At 43.0% G+C, this 17,846-nt stretch overlaps 1 protein-coding gene across 1 annotated transcript in view; it reads left to right on the forward strand.

Annotated features, from left to right (window-relative positions):
- HOMER1 (homer scaffold protein 1) overlaps positions 1-17,180 on the forward strand; it is a 754,981-nt gene extending 737,801 nt beyond the window's left edge. The window contains exon 10 of the mRNA XM_086960736.1: positions 15,721-17,180. Within this exon, the coding sequence (XP_086816862.1) occupies positions 15,721-15,909 (189 nt within the window). The 3' untranslated portion in view covers positions 15,910-17,180. The remainder of the gene's footprint in view (positions 1-15,720) is intronic.
- The last annotated feature ends 666 nt before the right edge of the window (positions 17,181-17,846 follow it).

Consider the following 17,846-nt stretch of genomic DNA (forward strand, 5'->3'; position numbering starts at 1 on the left):
TAAAACCTACAGTTTTTCAAGTGAATTTCTAAGGTTTTTTAAATGCTAATTCCTAACTATATCAGGCCTGAAACCTATGTTTTTTTAGTGAATTTCAAATATTTTTTAAATGCTAATTCCTAACTATATCAGGCCTGAAACCTATGTTTTTTTCAGTGAATTTCAAAGGTTTTTTAAATGCTAATTCCTAACTATATCAGGCCTGAAACCTTTGGTTTTTTCAGTGAATTTCAAAGGTTTTGTAAATGACAATTTTTAAATGTATTAATTGTTATATTTTTTTATACCGATTTACTACATTTTTTAAACTATTTATTTTTAGATATTTTATTTTTTAAATTACATAGTAATTACATTATACATTACATTACAAAATATACTTTCTCGGAATTAATTACTTTAGTTTAAATACTTTGCAAATAGGCAATAGACTTTTAAGTACAGTAGTTACAGTTGTTGCAATGGGCAACACAATTTCAAACACAATGCAACATTGACCTCAATGTGTTTTTCTAGCTCAATGCAGTAGGTTACTTTATTGATTACTTTTCTAACCACAGGATTGGATCCTAGATTCAGTCCTTGGACATCTCCTGTAAATGATGGACTAAAAGTGTTTTAGTTACAGTTGTGATTTTTAAGGAATATTATTGTATTTTAAAAGTTGACACTTAGAAATGTTTTCACATAGAATCACCAATGTTATCCTATGGGAGGAAATTCACTTAGCAGGTAAGTAGTGTTATCATTACTTTTTCTTACTCAGTGGTGGATCCTGGTTCCAGCACTGGTGCATCTCCTGTAAACAGTTGAAAGAATGTGTTTAAGTCATACAGGTGATTTTTTAGGAATATTTTTAGTTTGTGAAAATAGACACAAACTTTTCTGGTGAAAACCAGACAATGGATTCCTATGGGAGGAAATTCAAGTTACTGGTAAGTATGGTTGGAATTACTTTTCAGGATCAGTACTGGGCTCAAAGATGCAGCACTCAGGTCTCTCCTGATAACAGGTGAGTAAATCAGAATTCGTAGTTCGGCTGCTTTTAGAGGAATTTTTAAAGTTCCAAAACTCCACACTTCGAAGAATTTCCAAATGAAACCAGTCAATGTTAGCCTATGGAAGGAAATTCAAGTTTATTTATTTTATTTATTTGTTGAATTTGTAAGGGGCTCAGCTACCCAAAAAGGGTTTCCCGGCGCCAGGACAGACATAGGCAGCAAGCGGGTCCTTCAGTAGACATTACTGATCAAACAACCAGGTTTTAAGGTTTTTTCGAAAACGCATGTAATTAGTTTCTTTACGGATGAAAATGGGAAGAGTATTCCAGATGGAGGGGCCCAGATAGGAGAATGATCTCCCTCCCATTCTGGAAAGTTTAACCCTGGGCACACAAAAGTTGCCCAAGGTTTCATATCTTAAATGGCGGGAAGGCACGTAAGGGCGTACTAGTGCTTGGAGATATTGGGGAGCTGTACCTGCTTTTATCCTATACATATAGATCAGGGCTTTGAACTTAATGCGGTTCTCCACCCTGAGCCAATGTATGTCACGTAGATATCCTGAAATGCTACAGGTCTTTAAAATCCTACAAAGCAACCTGGCAGCAGAATTCTGGATTAGCTGCAGTCTACGGACCACAGGTTTGTTTGACCCAAGATAAAGAATGATGCCGTAGTCCAGTCTTGATGTAATAAGGGCGTGGACAACGGTCTTTTGGGTGGAAACAGGCAACATCCATAGGATTTTCTTGAGCCATTTTAGAATGGTGAAACATAGTGCAGCTACCTTGACGGTTTGTTGATGCATGGGCAATGTGTTGTCCACAATGACGCCCAGGTTCAGAACGTGGCTGGTAGGTTCAGGGAGATTACCCATTTGAGTAGGCCAGTGGGAGAGCTTCCAAAGGTCTTTCTGTTTACCCAAGATGAGAACCTCGGTCTTTTCACCGTTTAGTTTTAGCTGGTTATTGTTCATCCAGTTGGAATTGTTAATGAGGTCTTGTTTGAGATGGGAAGGAGCCAGAGGGTTAGAGTTACTGTGAGTATGGTTAGATTTACTTTTCAGGATCAGTAGTGGGCTGAAAGATGCAGTACTGAGGTCTCTCCTGATAACAGGTGAGTAAATCGGGATTCGTAGTTCGGCTGATCTTAGAGGAATTTTTTTAAGTTCCAAAACACCACACTTAGAAGAATTTCCAAGTGAAACCAGTCAATGTTAACCTATGGAAGGAAATTCAAGTTACTGTAACTACGATTAGAGTTACTTTTCAGGATCAGTAGTGGGCTGAAAGATGCAGCACTGAGGTCTCTCCTGATAACAGGTGAGTAAATTGGAATTCGTAGTTCGGCTGATTTTTGAGGAATTTTTTAAAGTTCCAAAACTGCACACTTAGAAAAATTTCCAAGTGAAATCAGTCAATGTTAGCCTATGGAAGGAAATTCAAGTTACTGTAAGTATGGTTAGAATTACTTTTCAGGATAAGTAGTGGGCTGAAAGATGCAGCACTAAGGTCTCTTCTGATAACAGGTGAGCAAATCGGAATTCGTAGTTCGGCTGATTTTAGAGGAATATTTGTACGTTTCAAAAATAGACACTTAGCCCGGGCGGGGAGGAGCTACGTCACCAAACAAGATGGCTGCTTAGGCTCCCGGCTCCGCCGACCTCCGTAACCCGCCGCGATATCCTGTACATTATCCTGACTTTACGCCTGGTCTCTGTGTGCATGAACTGTTCCGCACTCCGATGGTGAAATCCGTAAACTTTTATCGGCTTGTTGGAAGAAGTTCTGTTGTGTTGAAGTTTGCGGCCTGCTCCAGCGGTGAAGCCGGGGCCTCGAGTACTTTTACAGCCGGGCTGCAGTGCAACAACACCGGCCAGAAGAACCAGGTTGGGTCCGGTCAACCGGAGTGGAGGCTTTGTTTAAGCCCAAATTTGGCGATGATCGTTTCTATTGCTCATTATCGATGGAGGAGTGATTCTGCTTATTGCTTGCTGTGAGTGGGGGTTCCCGTCCCGCGGACCCGGTATCGGGGACGCCGGGGTTCGTGGTTGGGACCTCTGGCCTGCGGCCTTAACGGTGTGGACCGTGGCTGCGAACAAAGACTGGTCACCCTCCGCATCTGCACGTTTGCGATCCTGTTTGTCCCCCCCCCCCCCCCCCCCCCCCGAGGATGGCGGATTCACCCGGGGAGGTAATTGGGATTGATATCGGGCATGAGACCGTGGATCGAACGATGCATGAGCCATCGCTGAGGTCAGTACTGGCGGAAATCTGGGTGTTTTGATCACAGGTGGATAACTTATTGAGCAAATTGTACTCGCGCCTATCTGAGATGCTCCTGGTAGACCCGGACTTGGCCTTACGGTCGAAACAGTAATCTGCAGCCATTCAAACCGTGGCCATTTTGACCTCGTGCGAGAGCCCCGTGAGGAAACAAGCATTGGAACCATCGGATGGTGCCCTGGGAGACAGGTTTCCCGAGGATGTCATGGTATCACCGAACCTTCCGCCACTACCGGCTCTGGAGATATCAAAAGGCGTTCCCCTCCCGGAGACTTTTGTTTGTGACTTTCCTTTCCCTTTGTGGTCGTCTTCTCCTTTCTTGGTGACTTTACGACTCCCGTGCAGGATACATTGGGACTGTTCATCCAGGAGGGAGAGGTCTTCAGCGTCTAAAGTTCCAGTTGACCTACTGTCTGCGAGTCGCCATGGATTGATTTTTGATGACTCTTTTTTCCTTTATTATCTCTTTGTGTGCCTTTGGGTCTCGATGGGAGGGGCCCGTGTTCTTGTTTGGAAAGGCCAAGGTTAGGATTGACTAGGTCGGGAAGGGTTGGAGTGGATTTCACAAGTGTTCGACCTGTAACTGCTTGCTCTAAGAGGCTGGGTGGTGTTTTCTGGTACCCTCTACTTTCTTCTATAGTGTTGTCATAAGTGTTCTTTTATTGATAGGGGGTGACTGTATTTGGCGGGGGGTCTAAAGGGGCTGGGAGCCCGAATGTCTATGCCCTCCTACATTCTTTTTTCCTTCTTTTAGGGTTTTAGTTATTAGGGGCGACAGGCACGCTGCTAGTGGGGTTAGGCTGTAGCCATCTGCAGGGGTGCAGGGTGGGGGGCTGGACGGGTTTTTTTTTATTTTGCCTTTTTTATTTTCTATGGCCTTTCTTTTCCTTCTCTTTCTTTCTTAAGGATCAGTATAGCTACGACTTATTCGGACTTTTATTGTATGCTTGTATCTAGTGCTCATGCTTTTATTTTCTTGAATGCTGCAATAAAGGTTTTAAAAAAAAAAAAATAGACACTTAGAAACTTTTCTGGTGAAAACCACACAATAGATTCCTATGGAAGGAAATACAAGTTACTGGTAAGTACGCTTAGATTTACTTTTCAGGGTCCGTACTGGGCTCAAAGATGCAGCACTGAAGTCTCTCGTGATAACAGGTGAGTAAATCTGAATTCGTAGTACCGCTGATTTTAGAGGGATATTGTGCTCAATAGTGAAGGAAGGGACGGGCCTGAGGTGACATGTGTGCAAACACGCCCTGTGGCGCGTTTTAGATTGGGGAATTAATTCCTCTTCAATCGTGAGGTCCCCTGTGAGCCAACTAGCCCACCAGGTACCTTCAGTATGCGCCAGGGAGCTGTGTTGCAGAGAGGTGTTCAGAGGGCACGCCCCCTTTTTACAACACTCTGCAAATCAGCTCCGTGGCGCTTAATGGATGTACACGTTAGACTAGTTAGTCCCAAGGAGACCTCTGGATTGAAGAGGAATTAATTCCCCAACTTAAAACGCACCACAAGGCATGTTTGCACACATATCACCTTAAGCCCCGCCCCCTACCTTTACCATTGTGCAAACGCACCCCGTAGCGCGTTCTAAGTTGGGGGATTAAGTCCCCTTGCATACCGGGGGTCCCTGGAGGCCAACTAGCCCACCAGGAACCTCCAGTATTTGCCAGGGGGCTGCGTTGCAGAGAGGTGTAAAAAGGGGCGTGGTCTCATTACACCTCTCTGCAACGCAGCCCTCTGGCGCGTTTGCAGAGGGGTAACTAATTCCCCTTGCATACTGGGGGTCCCTGGGGGCCAACTAGCCCATCAGGAACCTCCAGTATGCGCCAGGGGGCTGTGTTGCACAGAGGTGTAATCAGGCCCGCCCCTTTTTACACCTCTCTGCAAGGCAGCCCCCTGGCGTGTTTGCAGAGGGGGAACTAGTTCCCCTTGCATACTGGGGGTCCCTGGGGGCCAACTAGCCCACCAGGAACCTCCAGTATGCGCCAGGGGGCTGCGTTGCAGAGAGGTGTAATGAGGCCCGCCCCTTTTTACACCTCTCTACAACGCAGCCCCCTGGCGCGTTTGCAGAGGGGGAACTTATTCTCCTTGCATACTGATGGTCCCTGGGTTCCAACTAGACTACCAGGAACCTCCGGTATGCGCCAGGGGGCTGCGTTGCAGAGCGGTGTTCTGAGGCCACGCCCCTTTTTACACCTCTCTGCAACGAAGCCCCCTGCCACGTTTGAAGAGGGGGAACTAATTCCCCTTGCATACTGGTGGACCCTGGGGGTCAACTAGCCCAGCAGGAACCTCCAGTATGCGCCAAGGGGCTGCGTTGCAGAGAGGTGTTCTGAGGCCACGCCCCTTTTTACACCACTCTGCATCGCAGACCCCTGTCGCATTTACAGAGGGGGAACTAATTCCCCTTGCATATTGGGGGTCCCTGGGGACCAACTAGCCCACCACAAACCTCCAGTTTGCGCCAGGGTGCTGCATTGCAGAGAGATGTAATGAGGCCACGCCCCTTTTTACAACACTCTGCAATCTGCTCAGTGGCACTTACTGGAGGTACCTGGTGAGCTAGTTGGCCCCCAGGGACCCGCAGTTTTCAAGGGAAATTACTTCCCCCTCTGCAAATGCGCCAGGGGGCGCGTTTGCAGAGTGGTGCAGGGAGGGGGCAGGGCTTGAGGTGACGGATTGCACAACTCTGCAAACGCACCCCCTGGCACGTTTGCAGTGGGGGAACTAATTCCCCTTGAATACTGGGGGTCCTTGGAGGCCAGCTAGCCCACCAGGAACCTCCAGTATGCGCCAGGGGGCCGCCTTGCAGAGATGTGTAAAGAGACCACGCCCCTTATTACATTAGGTCTTCCTCAGTCAAAGGACAAAGTCATAATAATGAAAAAAGATGGGGTCTTTCATCATTTGGAAAAAAAACCTGTCCTGAACCAATGAAAAGTGTTATTTTCAGGTCACATGACCCGGGCTTTCATCATTTGGAAACCAAAACTATCCTGAACCAATAAAAAGTGTTATTTTCAGGTCACCTGACCCGACGCGCTTACGCGACGCGCCCCCGGGCGCACCCGGGGTCGCGCCCCGGGTCGCGTCGCGTAAGCGCTTCGGATGTTTACGTTCCGCGATCGTATTCGCTCGAGTGCTTCCGGGTGCGCTTACGCCGTGCGTATCACGCGGACGCGGCTACGGGATACGTCACGATGATGTTTTCGTTCGCGGAAATAGCGTGAACGGGACGCTCACCGGTGCGCGCCCCGGGGCGCGACGTAAAACTACGCTTTCAGGTGTGCACACCGGGGCGTGCACCGGGAGCGCTCCAGGGCAAAAAAAAATATTTAAAAAATATATATATATATATAATATAGGATTCATTATAAAAAATATTACATTTCAGAGGTTGGAGGCCCTATATATGGTTAGGAATTAGCATTTAAAAAACCTATAAAATTCACTGAAAAAACCATAGGTTTCACACCAGTTATAGTTAGGAATTAGCATTTTAAAAACCTTTGAAATTCACTGAAAAAACATAGGTTTCACACCAGTTATAGTTAGGAATTAGCATTTAAAAAACCTATTAAATTCACTGAAAAAACCATAGGTTTGACACCAGTTATAGTTAGCTGGAAATGTTACTGACATAAAACCATTTAAATTCCCACGTTATAGTTAGATGGTGGAATTACTGAATTGGTTGCTGTAACTGGTATGGGTATATTCATTTTTTTGAAAATGTTAGTTTCTATTTTTGAATATGTGTTTCAAGGGTTACATTACACTGAAAGGAGGTCTGTCACTCTGTCACAAGGATGATGTCATCAGTGATGTCATGAATGATGTCACTGACCATGTCATGAGTGATGTAATATGTGACGTCATCAGCAGTGCATTGCAGGCGTGCAAGTTATAGTGAGTCCGACTAACTATAATGTGGGAATTTCAATGGTTTTATGTCAGTAAAATTTCGAGCTAACTAGAACTGGTGTCAAACCTATGGTTTTTTCAGTGAATTTAATAGGTTTTTTAACTGCTAATTCCTAACTATAACTGGTGTGAAACCTATGTTTTTTTCAGTGAATTTCAAAGGTTTTTAAAATGCTAATTCCTAACTATAACTGGTGTGAAACCTATGGTTTTTTCAGTGAATATATATATATATATATATATATATATATATATATATATATATATATATATATATATATATATATATATATATATATATATATATATATATATACACACACACAGTCACAACTTATGCTTTTACCCAGAGAGAAACAAGACGCACTCATCAATATTGCTGCAGTAACATAAACCGTTGCATGCCACCCATCAGATTGTCGCCCACACATGTGAGGCAGCTCCAAAATGCATTAGCCATTTTTATCATCTGGGGACGAAATGCTGGTTTGCCAAATAAAATTCAGTTGAATAAACAGTTGCGGAGTGCGTCTTCAAGCGTGGGCAACGATCTGATGGATTTCTACCAGCTGGTCCGAGTCGCGAAGATTGCACAACTCCGAAAGCTGAGGAGACCGCAGAGGCTCAGGACTTCCGCTGCCTCTGATTGCGGGGTAACTGTTCCCTTTTAATAAACCGGCACAAGTATTCCAGAAACCCACTGATGGGTGATTGAAGAGAACAATCACAGCACGTAGCATAACCCACTGGAGGGCAATAATTGAAAAGGGAAACTACAGGGACCAGCCTGCATTAGGAGTGAACTTACCTGAAAAGCCCACTGGAGGGCAATAAATTGAAGGATGAAAAAAATATTTTCCCTTTCCTGCAATGTGCACGCTCAGCCTGTGAAGGAGCGAGGCAGCTCTGAAACCCGTTAGAATGAACAAAAAAAGTGCTAGTACTGAGTCTTATTACAAAATTACAATTGTATCCAAAGCCAATAAATATTGAATTATCAGCCGATGACTGGAATTAATCCATCATTATTTATTTTAGTTTTGGTAGAAAATTATTTTTAGGAAACACAACAAACCATTTACAAACCTTGTTTTATATATACATGTGTGACAGAAAGAAATTTACAAGAAACCAAACACCATTTTTAGACATTAGACAAAAAATGAACACATTTCAATCAAGACACAACCGTTCTTCATACACATTCACACTCCTTCAACTCCATAAAACGAAAAAACATATGGTACAAGACAACAACCAAAGAAATAGAAGGTGGGTCAATAGCAAAGTGCAGAACCAATCACAATGTTAAAAACACAAGTATTGTTACAGATACTGAATATCAAACAATTATACCAAAAATGCAATTATTTAGACCCAAGAGCAAACATAAGATACAAAAATGATAAGGTCGACGCGTTTCGAATCGGACCCTGTGTCCGATTCTCATCCGGACCAGATCGTCAAATCTGAGTGTGAGGATAATTGCAATGCAGACAGTAGAGGAAGTCTGCATGCGCTATAAATGCAGGCGTGGGTCCAGGAAGACTTGTGGTGCTCGTTCGAGTTTTAACTGATGTGCATCGTAATTGTTGGAATTTCTGTCACAAAGGAAGGGTTGCATGCGGCCCAGGTTTGATTTCAAAAACGGATCAAAAGCGGGAATATTCACCGCGGGCTTCAGTGAGTCACGCCAAGATGTTAGTGCGGGCCGCTTAAAGATCCAAGAGCAGCAACAATCGGCGGCAGGAGTTTAATCAGAAACGAGGCGGGGGCGATCGCGTTCACCGCGGGCTGTAGTCAGACTCGCCAGGCGTGTTGCACGGGTCGCTCACGAAGCCAAGGGCGCCATCAGTCAGAGGCGGTACCCGTTAGGCATTTTTATCATCTGGGGACGTAATGCTGGCTTGCCATATAAAATTCAGTTGAACGAACAGTTGCGGAGTGTGTCTTCAAGCGTGGCCGACAATCTGATGGATATATATATATATTGCCTGTTGTAGGGAAGCACGGAAGCACGCACACGGAGTAAGTATTTGCTTTTTATTTCACAAAGGATGCAGCGGAAAAACCGAGCACATTGCTTCACTCTAATATCTTTGTTCAGCCCGACGCATTTCAGACTTGATGAGTTGATGAGCACTTCCTCATGGGCCACAGTCATTACCTGAAAAAACGGCACATCACTTTTTTGAAGCTACCATTCAGTGTTCATTCCCCGCCTCAATGGGCATGGCTAGCACGGCATCTTGGAACGTGTGGTGCTTCACTCTTACCGCAGTGGGTTCCGTGCCGTCTTCAGTTTATTCCAGATCAGTTTTACCCCTGTGGGTTGTGATGCATATGGGGACTGTTTGGCCGCTTTCGTTTATCGCTTTGCTAGCATCCATGTCCATATACCACCTCGTCGGTTGACGCTGCGCAGGGCTACACGTGAGTGCAGGGGGGCATCTCCTGCGGCTCAGGCGGGTCACTTTACATCCAAACCAACGAGTTTACCTGATGTAGGGAAGCCCACACACGGAGGTATTTACTTTTTATTTCATGAAGGATGCAGCTGAAAAATAGAGCACATTGCTTCACTCTAATATCTTTGTTCAGAGGGTGTGTGCATAGTGCAATCCATTCTCCAATTAGGGAATATTGTTTGGCTCTGACAATAACTATAATTCCCAGCATGCAATACAATGGATTGCTCAGGTGCTCCTATTTCACTGGGCCAGTGTTGTGGGCCCCAGAGATCTTTGTTTTTTCCCAAGCTGAAGGGGGATGGCCCGGCCGCACTCTCCATGGAGAGAGAAAAAATTATCTGGGAATAGTCTGCATAGGAAAACAGGGACAGGTCTGCCTCTTCCGCGTCGTCTGCTAAGGGTCTCACGTATAGGTTGAAGAGTAGAGGGCTAAGGATGGAGCCCTGAGGTACCCCGTAGGGTGAGGGATGGATGTTGGAGATGGATGTTTGGGAAAAGATTTGAAAAGTACGGTTGGTGAGAAAGGCTAAGGCGCTAATGCCTAGAGATCTTAACGTTTTTACTAGTATGGCGTGGGATACCGTGTCGAATGGCACGCTCAGGTCTAATAAATTGAGGGCGACCGTATCACCAGCGACCAGATGACGCTGCAGCCTTCCCATTACCCCCAGTAAAGTTGTTTCTGTAGAGAAACCAGCTCTAAAGCCAGATTGTGATGGGTGAAGGAGCTTATTGGCTTCAACAAAATTCGAGAGCTGAGAGTGGATGTGTTTCTCCAAGAGTTTAGAAAAAGCTGGTAGTAAGGAGATAGGCCAATAATTGGAGGGTACATCAGGGTCGGCGTTGGCCTTTTTTAGGAGAGGGATCACCATTGTGTACTTCCACTCTGGTGGAACTGTGGCTTCCTGTAGGGAGGCATTTAAAAGGTTCATAATGGCAAGTAGAGATGGTGACTCAAGCTGCTTGAGCACAGAGGTAGGTAGGGGGTCCTTGGGTGATCCAGATTTGACACTATCTAGGAGTCTTTTAAAGGAGGCTGCATTTAGTAGGGGCCAAGTGTCCAGGTTGTTTAAGTGGGCGCAAGACACCCCGTCCTGGTCATGATGAGAAGAGTCCGCTACGGGTAGTGCAGATGCGGTTTGTGGGAAGCTAGAAGGTTGCAAAGGAGGGGGTTGTCGCACCATGTGCTTGCAATATCCAAGTATTTTTTTTCGACTTTCTGGACGAAGAAGGATGCTAGATCCTCACATTGTCGTATATTGAGTGGGGGGTGGGGGGGAGCCCCGCTAGGATGGCAATACCAGCGAGCTCCTTTACCATACCAAAAAGTGTTTTTGAGCAGTTCAGGGCATCAGAGATAGTTGTTGAAGCAAACTCAGCACAGGCTGCGTTTCAGAGATTGTGGTAAACTTTTTTGGCCTTTTTATAAATAGTTTTAGACTTTGGAGCATAATTCCTTCTCCATCTGTGTTCCAGCGCTTTACATTTGGCTTTCTCTATTTTTAAGAGTGTCAGTAAACCAGGGCGCTGGGGGGGCGATGCTTGTTGACCCTTTTTTAGACAGAGGAAAACGGGTGTCTATGGCATCGAGGTGTCATTTTTGCACAGAAAGCAGATTCACCCTATGTTTGGTGATGGGCATGTTAGAGCACAAGATTATGTTTAGGACAGTCAAGTCTAAAGTTTTTTCCAGTCTCTTGTTAATGTCCTTAAGGTTGGAGTAGTGAATACAGAGTTGTCAGGGGTACCAGATTGAGCTTGGTGATAAAATGGTCCGACCAACATAGGGGGAGCGCAGAGGAGCAGGGAATGCTGGTGGGTAGGTTGGAGAGCAATAATAAAGATTGGAGCCTATTGTCGAGTGGATCTCCTTTCTTTCTAGGTAAAAGAAGTTGTGACATATTTAACATAAGACTGTACTACCGTGTCAAAAGAGCGCTGTACCTCCTGTGAGGAATTGTAGACTGCATTACAGACTCCCTGCATTTGGGGGGCTCATCTAGCCTTTGAAAGTAGGGCTGAATACGGGAAATATGCGTTCTAATTATGGAATGCAGTATGATTGTCCCACACCCACTGGAGGGTTAAAGGGAATTCAACTACTGACTGCTGGGACCAGAATGCCTCAAACATTGTTCCCAAAGGGGAGGGTCACTTGAGGGCCAATATGTGCTAAATGGCAAACTCCCTGTTACCCTCTAAACAGAGATGAAGGACTGCCAATTGTACACGTGATCAAGGTCAAAAGACCGAATCATGTAGGGGAGGCACACATCTTTTCATGTTATTACAGCAATAAATCAAGATTGGAGCCTATTGTCGAGTGCCTAAAGTGGCCTTGTTTTAGCAAAAACAAACCACCACGATGTCTGCATAGTTTGGTTTTGGGATTCTCATTTGCCCAAAGAATGAACCTTTCAAAGATCTGGATGCACAGCCCCTCCAAGAGGACTAGCAAAGGTGTCAAGACATTGCTTCAAGAATATCTGAAAGGGCTGCAGAGGGGCCACTTCACCACCTCAAGGGACTCCTGGAGAGGGAGATCTAGAGAAAGGATGCATTTATGAGAAGTACCAAGGCTCCTGTAGCTGTAAAGAGCCAAGACGTTGAGGAAGGATATGGCTGCCACAGACATCAAACGAATCAAGCAAATTGATGTTGATAAAGAGAAGAGTGCCTGAACCCTGAGGTTCTGAGTACTCTGGAGATATTCTCCATCACAGTATGCTTCACCTGTGGCGAGTGTCATCATATACTGTGTAGTATGTTTAAACATAGTGAGGGTGCAAGGAAGTAGTGCTTGCAAAGTGCATGCCTACTAATGATCAAGGAAAATTGCATCATGCTGTGAGGCGATGAGCACATAATTGCATGTAATATAAACAGTTCTGGGTGTCATGCCTTGATTCAAGCAATAGGTCAGATCTAGAACATCGCTTTTTTAGATATCCAGGGAGAGGAAGCATCAGTACTAGTGGGAAAGATCAACTTGAAGTGAATCCTTGTAGCACCCAAAGGGCTACTTATAAAAAATATTGTTGTAAAGACTACAGAGCTATTCCAAAACAATCCCCACCAAATCATCTCTGTTCCCTGCAAATTCTCTGCAAAGTGAAAATACATCATGAAACCCAGACAGCTAAATTGTAACGACTTTAAAAAACAACTTTAATCTTTATAATCTGCAGCAAACACTGAACATGTTGCTGTGGCATAGTCTACCCCAGAAGGTAAATGCTCATGTTGGGGAACAAACTCAAGTCCAACGCTCACATTCCACTCATTTTAGTGAGCATGATGATGTTTTATCAAACTATCTCCAATATGGCTCTCTTTAACTTTATTTGGTCTTGTGTCTTAATTATTTTCCTTCATTGGATGCAGTGTGTGACAGAGTTGGTTGCGTAGATGGCTGTGGTGGTTCAGACAGCTTAACAGGGGAGCAGTGTCCACTGAGCCTCTGACCACTTATTGGAGTTGTTGAGAGCCCCGCTGGACAAAGTGAAATCCTAATGCTGTTCCTGAACCATAGTGTTCACTAGTGAAGTCTTTGCTTGCTGATCACCAATAACTTAAAGGATATTCAACCTAGGAAAAGGCAACTGACGGAGCTGCAAATACTTGCAATAGCCCCTTGAGTCACTGACCACGAGCCCCCTGACTAATGCACTGGTTGCCCAGAGGAATTGACGAGGGGTGACTGATCCCCTACCATGGATTTTGCAGGCACCCACTCTTTCACTTCTGCTGTCGTCCAGCACGTAACCAACATCAGTAGACCTAGCTGGCAAAGTATAACCGGAAGTAGAAACACTTGCAACAAAATTATATAAACAACATGTTATCAAGGATTGGCAAGCTTAACACTCTACGTCACTAGGGAAGAAGTGAAAGAATCACCAAATATGAAAGTAATAGTGTGGATCATTGCCCATGTCATTAAATAGGGTTGAATCACATAAGGATAGATTTTCTAGATGCAGTACTGGGGTGAGATTGGCTTCCATTCTCGGAGGGTAGTGAGGTCAACCCCTCAAAAAAGCAAACCCCATGGTCAAACATATCTAACCTGTCTTGATGGCCGGCCACATCAGGGGCATGATCATGGCAGCATTTGAGGGTGTGGTTGATGCTCTTGGCCTTAACGAAGCAAGGAGAAGACCAGGTTGGTATCCACCTATGGGGGCCCAGTTTCTTTCCTCCAATATGGTCCTAGGGCATTAAAATGTTAGTGGAAATATTATAGGTGTGACAAGCGACTTGCACAGGTAATGACTGGCGAACTGAGCCATTTACTTGAGAGAAAATGTTGACAAAGATGTCCAGGATGAAAATTATTTTGCGATTTGAATCTTGGAATACCGAAAGGGAAAAATATTGGTGCTTTGATAGCAAACCTTAGTAGGGGAGCACATATGGAAAGTACTGTGGTTGCTAAAGAAACAGAGATCATGGGGCTTTTACTCTGCCAAAGTGACAGAGGCTAAATTATGGGACGCAGTGATGATGGCAAAGGGGCTCTCTACTGCACCATCTCCAATCGCACCTTTTATCAGTAATCCTGAGTTAACATCGGCATTAGTGAAAATGAAGTTGTAGTCTGGCGGAGGCCAGTGGCTAAAGGATTGGTGATTCTACAAACATGCAGCCCTGAAATCCTTTGAACAAATTAGTTTATGGAGTGTCAGAATCCTAGATGATAAGATATCTTCAAATTAGGCATTGGATTACATATAACTAGATTGGACTACTGGTAAGCAGATCACTAACACCATACATGAGAAACTGCAGATCACAAAATCAGATGATGCAGGAATAATATCTGATGTATATATGTATATATATATATATATATATATATATATATATATATATATATATATATATTCCTGCCCTTCACCGTATGTCCTGTTAAGACTGCAGGCCAGAAAAGGGAAGAAACAGAAATACGTAGGCCACTAGCCACCAAACAGTGGAGATGTGCACTGTAGAGCGGGGGTGACTGAGTCTAGTGCAGTTAACAAAGATGCACTGAGAAAAATAACCTATTGGTACTACACTTACAAGTATATACTTGGGATAAAGCTCCTACACTTGCTAAGGCTTTGTCCCAAACCCTAAAGATATAGGTGTGACCTTTTGGAGGATATAGGCTTAATGTGTACCATGTATAATCATTGGCATAACTGATACTCTCCTATCCTCTAAAATCTCCAAGAGAAAGGATAATAGCCCTGCTACTATGTGAAGCTAAACAAGCAATATTAGCCCAGTGGGGAACAAACAGGGTACCGAATGTGGAACTTAGGAAACATTTCCAAGACACTTGAGTCATGTGCACTTTAGCAGGGCTTACACTGGAGCAAGCAAGATGCCAAATCGGGAGTGTAAGGCTCACATATAGTAAAAACTGAGGTAGAAGAGCAGGGGTTGCAGTAACATCATAAAGCTTCCCTTTGGATGTGGATTGTTTCTGGGAGTATGCAATTAAAGAAATACAGTCATATAAATACACCTCCTTCTCCTAGTATGAAATTAAATATTGTCTGCTGTTGATGAATGTTACCAAATATTGAACTCAGTGGCTTAGTATAAAGAGTGCTATCTATACATGTGATGTGTCAGTGTGTAATGAGGAGTTGTCTGAACTGCTGTGTCTAAGGCTGCTAGGACAAGAATCAGGCCTTACCATTGTCAAGGATGTGAAGGAAGTTTTCTGCAATCTTGAGGGTGTATGGCTTAGTGCCAAATTTAGTCGGAAGTGAGACTCATGAATTACCTACATTGTTTTAGCCTTTGGCTAACCGCCAAGATACAGTTTTGGTCAGTCTGAAATCTGATTTTTTTTCTTTGTAAATCAGGCCCTATGATCACTGCTGAAAAACTGTTACATATTTCCCAACAGAGAGGTACTTAAGGAAAATGTATTCAGCGGGTACTTATTGGCACCATGATCAACCATACATCACACACCTATGCAAAAAAATACAACTCTATAAATGGTTAATTTGTTGTTATGTTTGTTTTTTCAAGGAGGTAGAAACTCGGAACAAAGACTTGGAAGGGCAACTTACTGATCTGGAGCAGCGACTGGAGAAAAGTCAGAACGAACAAGAAGCCTTTCGCAATAACTTGAAGACACTTTTAGAAATTCTTGATGGGAAAATCTTTGAACTCACAGAATTGCGAGACAACCTGTCCAAGTTGATCGAATGCAGCTAAACAAAATGAGATCTCAGTGCCAATCATCTTAAAGATGCAATGTCTCTCTTCATATGGGACTATGTTGGGCTCTGCATCAAAGTTGCACAAACTTTAGAAAATGCTCCTTTTGGAGGGCCTATTTGCAAATTTAAGTAGGATAGTTTAGTGTAACATGTAGATTTCAGTGTAGCTAGCTGAAAAATATGAAAAAACTTGAACTACAAATTACCTCCTTGTATAATATTGGCCATAGTTAACTTGAAATATATAAACAGTAATTTGATGCAATCCTTTTCTGATTATTTGCAACTGGAGACAACTAGCAGTGTTCTGAGTTACATTTCCTTTTTGTGTTAGACAAAATGTGTAGTTTTACCTGCTTTTTACATTAATTTAAAACTCTATTTGCTGTGTTTTGTGCAGAAACTAAGTGATGATAACCCTGTGCTTTTTGTTGTAATCTTAATATTTTCTCAGGATATTTTTGCACTGTTGAAACGGTGCCATTACCAAGTAATTCTTGCCAGATGTGAGAGGGAATGCATCTTTAATTGAATCATAGGTAATCTTTATGCTTGTATAGAGTTCTTCCTTTTTTACACTGGAAGATATTTCTGTATGAAGTTCACTCTGGTGTTCTATAATATTGTCCAGTGTATGGTTTACCTTTTCCAAATTAATTCTATTTATTTATAATATTGAGATATTGTCTCCTTTTATTACCCATTTTAGAGTCGACCTTTGAAGGCAGCTGAGTTCCTAAAATAAAGGACTGATCATTGCATTTACAGTTTGATGTACAAAGATAGGCTCAAAAGGCAATTATTTATTATATGTTATTGTTAATTTAACTTCATACAATTATGTTTTGAAAACGAATGCTAGAATTGTTCGAAGAAATGATTTCCGATTGATCACTGCATTACAGTGTGTGTGTAGGGAAGGATAGTAAAATCTGTTTTTATCAACACAACAAATATAGAGCTATTTAGTAGGTGTTACACTGAAACTTGCAACTCAAGAGGACTGTTTCTGGGAACTACGTGATCTCATAGTAATGTCAATTTTGCTTTCTCTTGGATAATTCTGTACATCACACCATTGTCAAAAACCACATCAGGCAATATTCAGAACTGTGTTAACAAAACTGATTTGAACTGAGTCAGTTACTAACTTCTATGACCAGATTTTAAAGTTCTTTTGATGTAATTTTAACAGAATTTTGGCAAACATACATTTGTTTATATAATATATTTATTTTAAGAAAAATCTTTAAACGGTAAGCCAAGTGTCATATGTCTCTTTCCTCCTGAATGAAATAAGAATGCATGCTTAGTCTTGCGATATAATCTAAATGTTATGGGGTGGGTGGGGGGTTCTTAAAAAAAAATAGTGTTTGGCAATAGCCAAATGTTTTATAATAACTTTAAACATGTATAGTTAGTATTTATATTACATATAGAGTTACGAAAAAGTGCCTAGTTTTGAACGGTTACATCCACTTTATTTTCAAGTGTACATTTCTCAATATAGACCTACAACTAATTCTTGCATATTGAAGAAACATTTATATAAGATTTGGTTCCTAACCTGCATAGTAATTCTTGCTCCATTTGGAGCGAACTACTAACACTTGTACCTGAGAGGAAATAACTTTTCTCTGTTAAGGTTTTATGATTTGGGAGAGCTTTGCTGTTATGGTAGTTGTTCTAAAGTTAGGGCCAGTGGTGTATGACAGAACATTTGTTAAAAAAAAGCAATGGATGGATTTCGACATGTTCAGAGATCTAATGCACAGAAAAGCAACGACAGACTGTGCTCTTTCAGAAAAGATGCTGTGACTTTGAATCTGAACATGCGCCTTTTGAATGCACATCGCTCTCAACTCTAGAGCACACCACCTTAGGAGTCCCTCTGACCCCCTCAGCCGTAAATATCTCACTTCCTGTTCTTTT

This window comes from Lissotriton vulgaris, chromosome 3_1 (assembly GCF_964263255.1).
Source record: "Lissotriton vulgaris chromosome 3_1, aLisVul1.2, whole genome shotgun sequence".
NCBI lineage: Eukaryota > Metazoa > Chordata > Amphibia > Caudata > Salamandridae > Lissotriton > Lissotriton vulgaris.